We start from the raw sequence: 13,984 nt of genomic DNA, 5'->3' as shown, positions 1-13,984 counted from the left end.
CCCCCCATTCCACCCCATCCTATCCCACACCACCTCACCCCACGCCATTACACCTATCCCATCTCATGCCATCTCACCCCACTCACCCCAGCCTACCTCTTCCAGAGTTGGATGTTTTAGACAGGCAGTACTGTGGGACTTTGATATCTTGCTTGACTCCTCTGTGCCTGTTTTCTGACCTTGAAAATGGGGATAAGAACCATCCTCACCTTGGGTGGCTGGGCTTGAGGCATGCTGTCCCTCCCAAGGCTGCCCTGTCCCTCCTCAGGGAAGGTCGGGTGAGTCCTCTCAGCCCCACTTCCTGAAGCCGCACCAGCAGAAGAGGCTCAGAGAGGGTCAGTGTCTCAGCTGGTAAACTGGATCTAGAATCCAGGTCTCCATGTCTCCAGCCCTCCCGCCTGGTGTGGTGGACTAGACAGGGAGCGGGCGGGGCCTCGTTTCCTGTGTGACTTCGGGCCTCTCTGAACCTCAGTTTCTTCATCTGTCTGTAGGGATGGGGATGCTGCCCTGTAGAGAAGGATGAGGGTAGCTGTGTGTATAATGCGTCCTGGTGCCTCTGTCTGGGGCACTTCCCTCCCACCTGCCCGTCACAGGTGCTCTCCTCTTCTCTGTCCCGGGCACAGGTGATCACTCTGGAAGGCTGGGTGGAGATCATGTACTATGTGATGGATGCTCACTCCTTCTACAACTTCATCTATTTCATCCTGCTCATCATAGTAAGTGCCAGGGAAGCCGGGGCTCTCGGGCTGCGCACAAGGACTGGGCCTGGTCCTCTGGGACCACAAACCAGGTGGCCAAGAAGGAGAAGGGGGCTTGGGAGTCCCTGAGGAGCCCCCACTGTCAGGAAAGAGAACTGGAGTGGAGGGAGAAGGAGGGGGATTAAAGGCGCCGGTCAGGGCAGCGCCTAGAGGAAACATCCATTACTCCAGACTGCCTTCATTCCTCATTTCTGACCACTGAGCGCTCTTGCTCAACGTTCCTTGGCCTCTTTGTCATCTCGAGGATCTTCCGAGACCTGAGCCTCAGGTGCCACTCAGAGCTGAGTCTTTCTGTGGGCCAGTCGCTGGCACCAAAGCTGCTTTGGGGCAAGATTTGAAGAGAGGAGCCCCACCCTCGGTGTGACCTGGCGAGTCCCTGGCAGTCTCAGGAGTGGGAACAGACTCCTAGTTCTCAAGCAGCTCCTCTTTATTGGGGGAGAGCGGAGATGGAGGCATGACTGGGCCACAGAGCAGGGCTGCCTTCCCTCCAAGGCCACCAGCACTCCCTCCTCCTCCACCCCCACTGCCTTCCTGAGCCAGGCTCATCTGCTTGTCATGCCTGACTGCAGCTTCAGCCACAGCACTGTCCCCAAATGTCAAGGTGATTCACGCCTGCCCTGGAGAGCCCCAGCAGTCTCTTGTGCTGCAGAGCTGGCTCAGGGGGGCTTCCTGGTGACAGGACAATGCTTTGTCCTGGGTTGGCGGGACCTTGACCTAAGACTCATCAGCTGCAGCGAAGTCCCAGTGCTCTCCTGGGGAGGCTAGGGCCTTAGTCCCAAAGGAGATACCCCAGATTAAAGGAGAGGGGCTCAGGTTTGGTTTAGCTTCCATGTCCATTCATTCACTTGTTCATTCTGAACCAGTGTTGGGGGCAGAGCTGAGTCAGGCCTGACCCTGCTCTCGGGGAGGTCAAGGGCTCGTTGAACCATGGCAGGCCAGCAACCAAAGACCACACAGCATCTTCAGTGTTGTGACAGAGGCTGGGAGCCCAGAAGAGGGACGGGAAGTGGAGGGCTTCCTGGAGGAGGTGATGTCAGAGCTTGGAGGCTCAGGGTGGGGGCAGCTCACAGATACTATGCACCCAGACAGAACCTTGCAGTGGAGGGGCTGCAAACCACGGGGATGCTTTGAGGAGGCTGGGATTCCAGGGAGAGCTCTGCAAGGGGTCCTTCTGGTGCTGTTAAACATGGGGATCTGGAGTGGTGAATTCACAGCAGACCTCGGGCGGGCCCCTGAGCTCTCTGGGCTTCCCATGAAGTGGGGTACAGTGATAGCACCTAGCTCATGGGCTCTGGGGGGCTAGATGACACAGACTCCAAAGTGTCTGCAGCCCCGAGCCAGGATGTGTAACCACTGGTACTGAGGCTCCCACTGCTTCCTGGCACAGTGGGTTAAACGCTAACTGAAAGTTGGCAGTTTGAACCCGCCGGCTGCTCCTCGGGAGGAAGATGAGTCAGTCAGCTTCTGTAAAGGTTTTCTCTCAGAAACCCTGTGGGGCCATTCTACTGTGTCCAGTAGGGCCATTATGAGTCAAAATCCACTCGACAGAGTGTGCTAATGGAACTGATGGGTCACAGACAGCCCTGCCCAGGAGAAGAGATGCTGCTGGGAGGTCAAGGATGAAGAGTTCTTATAGAGAGCAGAGCCGGAACAACAAGGCCCTCATTTTACCCTCAACCCTGACCTGGCAGGGTGTGACTTGTGTCTTAGGGTCCTCCCAGACAGGTGGCCCAGACAGGTCAGATACTTGGTCCGGCCACACAGGTAATGAGTATCCTCGGCCCTCACACCAGGTTCTCCAGTGTGTTTTCTGATGGAATAGTCCTATTCTCATCTTGCCAAGCCTCCCATTTTATAGATGAGAAATGGAGTACCAGAGGGGATGGGAGACCTGCCCAGGTTGCCCAGGGGAAGCAGCAGAGGAAGTAGGGCTGGGCAGAAGGCTGACAGGTGCGTTCTCAGGGGAGGGTCTGTGATCCCTCTCATAGGCCTCTGGTGCAGAGTGGGTCTCCTGAAATGCTTGTTCAGTGACTGAGTGAGAAGGAACCAATGGAGAAGGATTTTCCCAGAGTCCTCTGGGCTACAACCACTCATCTGTTAGTTTGTCTTACTGGGGTGGTTTTGAGTGCTACTGTGATTCTGGAATTTATGCCACCAGTATTTTAAATACCAGCAGGGTCACCCATGATGGACAGCTTTCAGCTGAACTTCCAGACTAAGACAGACTAGGAAGAAGGAGAGGCGTACTACTTATGAATGGTTAGTCATTGAAAACCTTATGAGTAGCAGGGGAGCACTCTCAACACCAGAATATTGAATGTTGAAACATGATGAAGAGCACCAGAATATTGTCAGATACAATGCTGGAAGATGAGTCCTTCAGATTGGAAGACACTCAAAATACAACTGAAGAAGAGGTATCTTCTCAAAGTAGAAATGACCATGATGATGCGAATGGAGTAAAGCCTTCATTCAGGACTTTCATTTTTGGCAGGGGCACAACTTAAAATGAAGCCAAACAGTTGTAAACATCCATTGATAGTCATAACATGGAATGTACAAAGTATGAATCTAGGAAAATTGAAAGTCGTAAAAAAATGAAAGGAAATGCATAAAGATCAATATCCTATGCATTAATGAGCTGAAATGTATTGGTATTGACCATTTTGAATCTGATGATCACATGGTTTACTATGCCAGGAATGACAAATTGAAGAGGAATGGCGTCACGTTCAGCATCAAAAATAACATTTCAAAGATCTGTCTTGAAGTACAGTGCAGTCTGTGATAAGATAATATCAATATGCCTAAAAAGAAGACCAGTTAATACCACTATTATTCAAATTTACACACCAACCACTAAAGTCAGTAATGATGAAATTGAAGAATTCTATCAATTTCTTCAGTCTGAAGTTTATCAAATGTGCAACCAAGATGTATTTATAATTACTGGTGACTGGAATGTGAAGGTAGGAAACAAAGAGGAAGGATCAGTAGTTGGAAAACATAGCCTTGGTGATAGAAACGACGCTGGAGATCGCATGAGAGAATTTTACAAGACCAATGACTTCTTTGTTGCAAATACTTTTTTTAAGCAACATAAATGACAACTATGCACATGGACCTCACCAGATGGAATACACAAAAATCAAATTGACTACATCTGTGGGAAGAGATGGTGGAAAAACTCCATATCAGCCCAAACAAGGCCAGGGGCAGACCATCAATATGCAAGGCTGAGGCAGAAGAAAATGAAAATAAGTTCATGAGAGGCAAGCTATGACCTTAAGCACATCCTGCCTGAATTTAGAGACCATCTGAAGAACAGATTTGATGCATTAGACACTAATGATCGAATTGTTGTTAAGTGCTGTTGAGTCGGTTCTGACTCATAGAAATTCTGTATAGGGTTTCCGAGGAGCAGCTAGTGAGTTTGAACTAACAACCTTTTGATTCAAACTAACCTTGCAGTCTAGTGCTTTTTCTACAGAGCTACATCAGACTTTGAGTTCTATTGACTATGTAAAGGTTTTCGATTGCGTGGATCATGATAAGCAATGGATGGCATTATGAAGAAAGGGCATCCAGAACACTTAACTGTTCTATGAAGAACATGTAAACAGTACAAGAGTCAGTCATTCAAACGGAACAAGTGGATACTGAATGGTTTTAAATCAGGAAAGGTGTGCTCCAGAGTCGTATTCTTTTACCATACTTATTCGATCTGTATGCTGACCTTGGGTTATATGAAGAAGAATGTGATGTTATAGGAAGAAGACTCATTAACAACCTACCATATGCAGATGATTCAACCTTGTTTACTGAAAGTGAAGAGGACTTAAAATAATTACTGATGAAGATCAAAGACCACAACCTATGGATTGCACCTCAATGTAAGGGAAGCAAAAATGCTCACAGCTGAGCAATAAATAACATCCTGATAAATGGAGAAAAGATTGAAGTTGTCCAAGACTTCATTTTGCTTGGATTCACAATCAACGCTTATGGAAGCAGCACTCAAGAAGTCAAGACGTATCACATTAGGTAAATCTGTTGCACAAGACCTTTTAAAAGTGTTTAAGAGCAAAGATATAAGTTTGAGGACAAAGGTGCACCTGACCCAAGCCATGGTATTTTTAATAATCCTGGTGTGTCACTGTAGGATAAGCACTGAATTCTAAGGTCAATTTGAACTACAAGGTGTGAGTTCAAACCCACCAGTCACTCCTTGGAAACCCTATATAGGGTCATTATGAGTTGGAACCGACTTGATGACACCTAACAACAACAACAACATGCATGTGAAAATTGGAGAATGAGTAAGAAAGATTGTAGAAGAATTGATGCATTTGAGTTATGGTGTTCAGGAAGAACATTACAGGGACCACGAACATACATATCTGTGTTGGCGTACGTACAGCCAGAATGCTTCTTAGAAGCCAGGATGGCCAGATCTGGTATCTCATACTTTGGACGTATTATCAGGAGGGACCAGTCCCTGCAGAAGGACATCATGCGTGGTAAAGTGGAAGGTCAGTGAAAAAGAGAAAGACCCCCAATGAAATGCATGGCACAGTCGCAGCAACAATGGGCTCAAGCATGGCAACGACTGTGAACTTGACGCAGGACCTGGTAGTGTGCTTAGGGTCACTATGAGTCGGAACAGACTGGATGGCACTTGCAACAACTGTGGGCCAGTCTGCTCCTCCTAAATCCCTCCCCCTGACCAGGGGCCTAGTTCCACAGACATGCTGGGTGGCAGGGAGGTGGGGTTGGGTCAGGGAGAAGGAAGGGCAAGTCAGCTGACCGGAGCGTCCACCTGTAGTGCTATAGTGGTTCCCATTGAAAGGCTTGGAAGAGGATGAAAAGCCATCCTTTCTTGGCTTCAGGACCACTGAGTACTCTGAAAGACACAATAAACACCTGGGAGGGTCTTGCACTGGGGTGGACCCTGAGAGTGTAGGGGGCCCTCAGAAATTACCACCACCTGGGGACCACACCAGCTGGCAGGATCCTCTCTCTATGCTTCCTGGGACAGTTTCACCCTTCCCTCCCAAGTAAGTATAAATAAAGCCACACTGGAACCCTTTTCTGCGGGGAGTGTCTGCACTTGCCCAGGGTCCCAACTTAGAGACAGGGCAGAGCCCAGTTAGGACTCAGGCCTGGGGAGCCCAGGAGGGGCTGTGCCTGTGTGTCCCAGGCAGGATGGCGTCCGTGGACAGAACTGCAGGTCTGGTTTCAGGGGAGCCAGGCCTGGAGCCAGGGCCCTAGGGACTTCCTGGGCCACCCCCCCCCCCCCCCCTGGGGCCTTTGTCCTCTCAAGAGCGAGGCCTCAGCGATCTTTTCCTGTCCCTATCTGTGTCTCTGTACCTCTTTGTCTCTCTGGGCCCCTCCATCCATGCCTCCTCCTTTGTCACCCTCTCCTTGTCACTCCATGCCTCCTCCCGTGCCTGCCCCTCTGAACCTGTCTCACTCTCTCTCCGGGTCTCTCCTTGTCTCTCTGTGCTCTGGCCTTTCTCCCATTGGGTCTTTTTGGGTTGCTGCATCTGTCCCATTCTTTCTTCATTTCTGCTTTTCTGTCTCCATCTCTCACTCTCCACCTCTCTGCCTCCCTCACCTCCTGTCTCCCCATCTCCTGCCCCTGTTCCCCTCTGTCCCTGTCCCTGTCCTCTCCTCCCTTTGGCCACAGGTGGGCTCCTTCTTCATGATCAACCTGTGCCTCGTTGTCATAGCGACCCAGTTCTCGGAGACCAAGCAGCGGGAGCACCGGCTGATGCTGGAGCAGCGGCAACGGTACCTGTCTTCCAGCACAGTGGCCAGTTATGCCGAGCCCGGCGACTGTTATGAAGAGATCTTCCAGTATGTCTGCCACATCCTTCGCAAGGCCAAGCGCCGTGCCCTGGGCCTCTACCAGGCTGTGCAGAGCCGGCGCCAGGCCCCGGCCCCAGGGGTGCCTGCCCCTGTCAAGCCGGGATCCCACTCCAAGGAGCCCAGGCACTACCGTAAGCAGTCCCCAAACTGTAGGCATCGTGGGCTGTAAACATGGCATCAGAAAGGGTAGTGTTAGCAAAGATTTCACATCTTCCCAAAGCAAGAGAACATCCGGGAAGTTCCAGGTCTTTACTCCATGCTCACGTGTTGCCCCCTGGAGTGCTCGTCCTCTCCTCCTCCGTCCCTGTTCCCATCACTGCCAGGCCTGCTAGACATCGCTGTGTAGCCCTTGCCCAGGAGAATCTTGATGCCAGTCCCTAAGTGGGTCCTGCTTCTGGGTTATATCCAGAAGAAAGGAGCACTTCTCTGTGCTCTCACCCCGTGTCCCCCCTGCACTCGAGTTTCCTACTGCTAGCACACCTGAGCCATGGATGAACCGACCCGACGGGGCCTTGGGAATACGGGACTCCTGGGTGCGTGGGCACAAGGCGGACACGCATGACCTTGCAGTCTGTGATGATTTCTGAGAGTTGGTCCTTTAGGCTTAGAAAGGGTTTTCTCATCTGCTGTGAAAAGTAATTCCAGAGGGAGACCGAATGAGTAATACACATCCCCAGTTTTCAGATGTGAAAACTAAGGCTCCATGAGATGAAGGAAGTCCCTTATGGTTACGCAGAGTGTCAGGGACAAAAACTCAGGATATGGAGTGGACAGAAGATTGTGTGTGCTCCTCATCTGTGAAATGGGCTTAGGGGCTCCCATGGCCCTGCTCTGGGAAAGTCCTCTCCCAGATCTTGGATTTGGGGAATTGGAGATTCCTGGGAAGCAAGCAGGGGAATTCATCCTCAGAGCTGCTAGCTACCCTCTTTGGGTACCAGCTGGCTGGCCTGGCCTTGGGGGCAGCAACAGGTGGCCTATGGGCTGGCCCAGCATGTGGACTGAAGAGTTGGAATCTGGGCACAGCTGGCACCAGCATTTCTGGATGACATGGGGGAGGGGTGCTTACTTTGAGGGGTTTCTACTGCCGCCTACCACCCTCTCCCTGGAACATGCATAGAGGAGGTGCTGGGAGGGGTCTTCTAGAAGAAGGTCTTAGAACCCTCGTGCCTCCTCGTGTTCCAGGTGAGGTGTTGGGTACAGTCCCTCATACGGGTGGGTGGAGTAGGTTTTGACCCATCCACCTAGGGCTCCAGGGGAGTGAGAGCTTGTCCCAGACATGAGGAGCTATCTGGGGGCAAATGTGGACATGGTGGGTAAGCCGTCTATGCATTTTTTCCCTCCTTTGGCCATTATAGTATTTTTTCTTCCCAGGCATACAAAACATGTGCACTCTAGGAAAATATGGAAAACTATAAAGGATCAAACCACTGCAGTCCCCCCACCCAGAGAGAAGCCCCTCTTTTGCCCCTTGCAGTAGTACATTAATCACAGGCCCTTCACCCCATTCCAGGGACCCTCTGCCCTCTGTCCTCCCATCTGGTCCCCAAGGAGCCAGCCCCGACTGGTCACTCTTGAGAAGGGCCACTCTTGGGAAGGGCAGTCCCAGGGGCTTCTGGATGAGAGCTTGCTCCTGTCCCAGCAATCAGCTGACTCACGTAATGGTGGCAGGAAGAAGGACCACAGAGGGGTCCTGTCCTAGCTCTGTCTTAAGCTGCTTCTTATCCATTCCCCAAACTCCAGGATGTAAGTGAGCAGGTTGCTGGAGAGGGGCTGAGGATTCCGGAGGGTCTGCTTAATGACTAACCCAGGAAGTGATGGTGCAGTGACAGTTCATGTGTACCAGACCCTGTTCTAGACATGTCCTTAATGAATGAACAGCATCCTCATGACCACCCAACAAGGTGGCATTTCTACCCTCGCTCCCATCTCCCAGCCACTCGCCCTCTAGGTGGGCTGGTTAGGCGGGGCTGGTGTCCTGGTGTGAACATTGATCCTGTCCCCTCCTTGCTTTTCAGAACTGTGCCCACGACACAGCCCCCTGGACCCAACGCCCCACACGCTGGTGCAGCCCATCTCTGTGATGCTAGCCTCTGACCCTACAGGCTGCCCCCGCTGCCAGAGCGAACCCCACCGTCGGCCGTCTGGCCTGGGCAGCACCGACTCAGGCCAGGAGGGCTCAGGCTCCAGGGGCTCGGTTGGAGGCTCTGATGAGGCGGAGGGGGATGAGGCCCGGGCCAGTGAAGATGGGGCCTCCTCGGGACTGAGCAAGGAGGACGAGGAGGAGCAGGCGGATGGGGCGGCCCGGCTGTGTGTGGCTGTGTGGAGAGAGATGCGAGCCAAACTGCTGGGCATTGTGGACAGCAAGTACTTCAACCGGGGCATCATGGTGGCCATTCTGGTGAACACTGTCAGCATGGGCATTGAGCACCATGAGCAGGCTAGTGCGGTGGGCAGCCGGCGGAGGGGGAGGCGGGCCCTGGTTCCAGCTTGCCCCAGCCACCCTGGGCTTGTTGAACTACTGTGTACCTCTCTCCCTGCCATCCTGCCCTTAGCTGGGTCCAAGTCATCCAGGTGGGCCAAGCTCAGAGGAGGGAGGTGTTCAGGGTGTCTGGTGAGTGAGTGAGTGAGTGAATGAATGAATGAAGTTGTGATAGGACTGGGTGGCCCGGCTGTGTGTGGCTGTGTGTAAGGGATGTCAGGCATTCCTAGCAAGCTATCTAGCTCAGACACCAGGACATCCGTTGCCCATCCCTTGCCAAATCTTACTTCCATTTCACGTAAGTCCTCGTCTGACCTGCCTAAAACAACAGGAATTGTCATTCCAGAGGGCCATTCTGACAGGGCTTTCCCCTGCCCCTAAACGTCCATAGCTCCCTATTGCCCTCTGGAAATGACGTGGACCCATCCACGCGGCATTCAAGGCCCCTTGTGACCTTTCTGAAGCATACCTTCACCTGGAGGTAGGACCACCTCCTGTCCTGGTACTCACTTACACGTGACCTTCCTGAAACCTCCAGACACTGGTGGTAGCCTGAGGTGGCCTTGCAAAGGCTCTCTCGTCTCTCTCCTTGGCTGACCCTGTGGCTTTTTCTGTCCTGGATTCTGAGTGGGTGAGATGAGGGGGGGATTGAATGGTGGTCCCAGGACTCAGCCATCAGGGTTCTTAAGTGAAGGCAGTTCAAGAAAGAGGCAACCTAAGGGGCCACAACAAGAACACCAGAGGTGGGACATAGGATGGAGGGGTTGTGAAGGGGTCTTAACACAGATGGCCCAGTTCACAGGTCACATTTGCTATAAAAAGATCAATTTCTGGCACCTACCAGACACTGGGGTACCTGAGTGACAAAAATGGTTAAGTGTTTGTTGACTAGCCTAAAAGTGGGTGGTTTGAACTCATCCAGAGACACCTCAGAAGAAAGTCCTGGAGATCTTCTTCCAAAAGGTTATAGCCTTGAAAACCCTATGGAGCAGTTCTACTCTGCACACGTAGGACCGCCATGAGTTGGAATTGACTTGATGACAACTAACAACACAAACCAGACTCTAAGTAGGTTCCCTCACTCAATGTGTCACACCCCAGTCTTGTAAAGTCACCCCTGTTTTGCAAGCTGGAGACTCTGAGGTCCAGGAACAGGAAGTCACTGGACTAAGATCCCTCAGCCAGTCAGGGGCTAGATTTGAACCTGAGTCTTTCTGTGGCAGGACTGGCTGCTCTGCAGGGCTCAGGATTTCAGCTGCACTTTTGCTTCCCTCCCACCCCCTTTCTGTAGAGCCTGCCCCCCACCTGACTGAACCCCTGAGGTGGCTCACACTCAGTTCCCTCTTCATTAGCGTACTCCATTTAATTTTCTTAACTGCAGTCCCTGGGGCTGCGGAGGCACTGTGTTCGGAGCTGCTGGCTTGCCAGCCATTCCAGCTTAATTAAAAGCGTCCCTGGGAAGGCTGGCGGGGACATGCTGCAGGTTAACTCTGGGGATACAGCCACTCAGACCCAGTTGCTACAAGCCAGCCTCTGGCCTTTGCCTGGCCCTAACCTACTTAGGGGCTGGAGCCCTGGTTGTCTTGGGGGAGGCCCTCCAGAGAACAGCTATTGTTGGGGTGTTGGCACCAGGAGAACCTGTCACAGCTCTGTTCCCAGAGTCTGGGTGCTGTCCCTGCTGGTGGCCTGCTCAAACTGGATTGTGAGAACCAATTTTCAAACACTTCAAAATTTTGCAATGGATTGTTAAACAGTTAGTGGCTTGAAATTGGCCATGATAGGAGTATTTACACCACGGAAATTGGCCGACGTTCCAAATCAGAGTTATTCATCAGAGGCCTGTTTGCTAGTTTCCACCTATACCCTCCAAGAACACCTGCACCAGGGCACCTCTGTCCTTTGGGCCAGCTTCTCCTTCTGCCTGCTGGCCCTGGCCTCCTCAGGGATTTGGCCTCCTGCCACATCCGTCTCATCTTATACCACCATCACATACTGCCTGAACGAGCTTTCTAATGTGCACTGAAGAAGGCCTTGTGTGGTGCTGAAATCCTCTCCCCTCACTGGGCCACAGCAGTCTGAGGGAGGCTGTTTTCCTGGTGACTCTTCTGCCTGTTGGTCTTGGTTTTCTCACCTGGAGGCAGCTACCTCATAGTCATCTGCTGTTGTTCAATGAGCACCTATTAAGCACCAGGTCCGGAGCTACAGCGTCCTCGCAACCACCCTCGTAGCCGGTATCATCACCCTCCACCCCTCCAACACTCTGAAGGCAAGTCTGTTGCCATTCAGAGGTGAAATTGATCCCCCCTAGTCTGGATTCAAAGGAGCTCTGATAGCATAGTGGTTACGAGTTGGGCTGCCAACCTCAAGGATAGCAGTTCGAAACTACCTGAGGTTCCGCAGGAGAAAGATGAGGCATTCTGCTCCTGTAAAGATTTGCAGCCTTGGAAACCCTGTGCAGGGTCACTATGAGTTGGAACCGACTCCACTTAACAACAACAGTCTGGATTGGTTCCATCCCTGACTCTGCTGTTGAACAGTGTGATAACCTTGGGAGGCCCTTGGTGTCCCCATCTGTGAATGGGTCACCTGCCCCCTTTTCACAGAGCTGCTGGAGGCTTCCAGGCATTGCGAATCCTGGCACATAGTAGGTGCTCAATTAAGTAGGAATTATTGATGAATCCTTCAGCTGACGTTTCCAGCCACCACCTCTGAGACAAGTTTACCATCCATTATCTAAAGCTTCTAAAAATTAATAAATTAAAGAAAAAGTGAGGGGGAGGGAGGATTTTAAACATGTTCTTTTTGAAGCTGCTCTGAGCCGCAGCCATTGTTCGGCTGGGCTCTGCGCAGGGCCTGCTGGTATTTTTACTCTGCTCCCTCAGCTCCAGACACCGCTGGTGACAAGCAATCCGCCCCCATGTTTATTTTGAGCAGCCCCGTCTGAGGTGGTGCCTATGGGGAGAGGTGACCCAGGGCCACCGAGGGGGGGTGCAGGAAGGGGGAACGGCAGAAGTGGAACCTCAGATGGCCACCCATGCAGCCCCCTTCCACAGACGTGATGACTATGGGGATGCGTACAGGGGTCCACCCTGGTCAAAGGGGGGTGTGCAGGGTGAGGGGAGCCCCAGGGTTTGAGGTCAGGAAGCCTGGGGACTACTTGCTTACACAAGCCTCCACTTGCTCATCTGTAAAGTGGGCTGCTCACAGGTGGTCCCCGATGCCTAAGTCACAAGGGAGCGTGTGGCACCGGGTGTCAGCTTCTCACCTGGCTCCTCCAGGCAGCAGATACTACTCCTGGCAGGGACCAGCCTGGGGGAGGTAGCAGGTGGAGGGTCACTGCCTAGGCAGAGGCCTGTAAGTCACCCACACTGTCAGCGGCCAGTGGTACTGAATGCTTCCAGGGAGGAGGGCGGCATCAGCGTGCGGTCAGGTTTGCTAGGGCCATGCGGGATCCCTTGGGGAGGCCAGGGTCCCACACCATATTCCCTTAACCACTGCTGCCTGTGGGCTAGGCACGGAGGATGGCTTGTTTCCATTGGGCAGGTGGGGAAATTGAGGCTCTGAGAGGTTGAAGGGGAGTTTCCTGATAGTCAGTAGGAGATGGGTAGGCGCAGGTCAGAGGCACAGCTCTGCCATCATGTACACTTCCAGGCTGTGTGACTCCTCCTGAGTGGGGCCCAGCAGCCCGGCATCTTCATCCCATCCTGGAATTGGAGGGTGGTCTTAGCGCTCTTCCTTTAGGTCTCATCAAACCTGGAGAACCAAGGCAGCAGGGCAGGGGGGCAGGGAGCCTCCCCGGACAGGACTGACCCTAGAGGGGTGTGTCTACTGGCCCAGTTCCCAGGGGGCTGCAGTCAGGGCCCCCAAGTCAGTGAATGAGTTTATTCTTCTAGGAAGAGGAAGATGGGTGCCTTAGCTTGACGTTCCAACTCTGTGGGGCCCAGGGGAAAGGGAGGCACTTTTGTGGGTTGCAGTCAAGGAAGGCTTCCTGGAGGTGGTGGCACTGGTGATGGATCCTGAAGGACAAGTAGGAGGAGTACATCACTTAGATGGAGATGAGGGACAGGTCCGGGGACCATTGACTTCCTCCCAAAGTGGGGATGTGCACAGGGGCGGCCAGCCAGCCAACCAGAAGGGCCTTGGTGCTAGCTTTTCCTCATGACAACGGGGAGCCACAGAAGGTTTGTTAAAAGGGGAATGGCTGTACCAAAAGGGAGCCCAAGTCAGGAAAGCGGGGGAGGCGAAGGCAGCATAGGCCATCCCAGATCATCTAAATCTGGCACCAGGCAAGGATGTGGTGGTGGCCCTAGTCTGCCCACTTGCCCCCTGCCCTTACCTCCTCATCTGTTCTCCCACCTCTGGCTGGCTACCTACCCTCAAGCCCCTCCTTCACTGGGAGTATGCGGGGTGTCTCTGCCATCTCTGTCAGCCCCTCTGCTGTATGTCTGTCTGTTGAATTGTCCGACTCCCAGAACGTCTGTATGTCTGTCTCTGTTCTTCGACTCCCCATACCCTATGTCTCTTAGCCTCATTGTCGATATCCGTCTGTCTGGATCCTCCATCCATTTCTCTCATCTCTGTCCTGTCTCTCTCCACACTCCCGCCTCCCCATGTTCTCTCAGTCTGTCTATATTTGTCTGTCTGTCTCTCCCCGCACTGTCTCTTTTTCCCAGAAAAACACTCCCAGGAGTGATGGATGGTCCATTAGAAACAGATCAACAGGTGTGTGGAGAAACAGCTGTTGCAGGGAGGTGGAAGCAGCGGTGACCTTTTGGGAGAGAGCGTGTGGCCACGTCAGTTGTAGGAGCACAGTAACAGCCAGTGTGGGCTATTAGCAACCACAGTGCCATCTCCATGGATAGCCTGTGACCGCTTG

At 52.7% G+C, this 13,984-nt stretch overlaps 1 protein-coding gene across 1 annotated transcript in view; it reads left to right on the top strand.

Annotated features, from left to right (window-relative positions):
• Positions 1–13,984, top strand: part of CACNA1I (calcium channel, voltage-dependent, T type, alpha 1I subunit) — a 157,193-nt gene that overhangs the window by 101,558 nt on the left and 41,651 nt on the right. Inside the window, exons 7-9 of the mRNA XM_006865169.1 lie at positions 624–716; positions 6,448–6,760; positions 8,645–9,066. Coding sequence (XP_006865231.1) covers positions 624–716; positions 6,448–6,760; positions 8,645–9,066 — 828 coding nt within the window. The remainder of the gene's footprint in view (positions 1–623; positions 717–6,447; positions 6,761–8,644; positions 9,067–13,984) is intronic.

This window comes from Chrysochloris asiatica, unplaced genomic scaffold (assembly GCF_000296735.1).
Source record: "Chrysochloris asiatica unplaced genomic scaffold, ChrAsi1.0 scaffold00076, whole genome shotgun sequence".
NCBI lineage: Eukaryota > Metazoa > Chordata > Mammalia > Afrosoricida > Chrysochloridae > Chrysochloris > Chrysochloris asiatica.
Note: the sequence above shows the minus strand (reverse complement) of the source record. Positions and strands in the feature narration are given on the sequence as shown.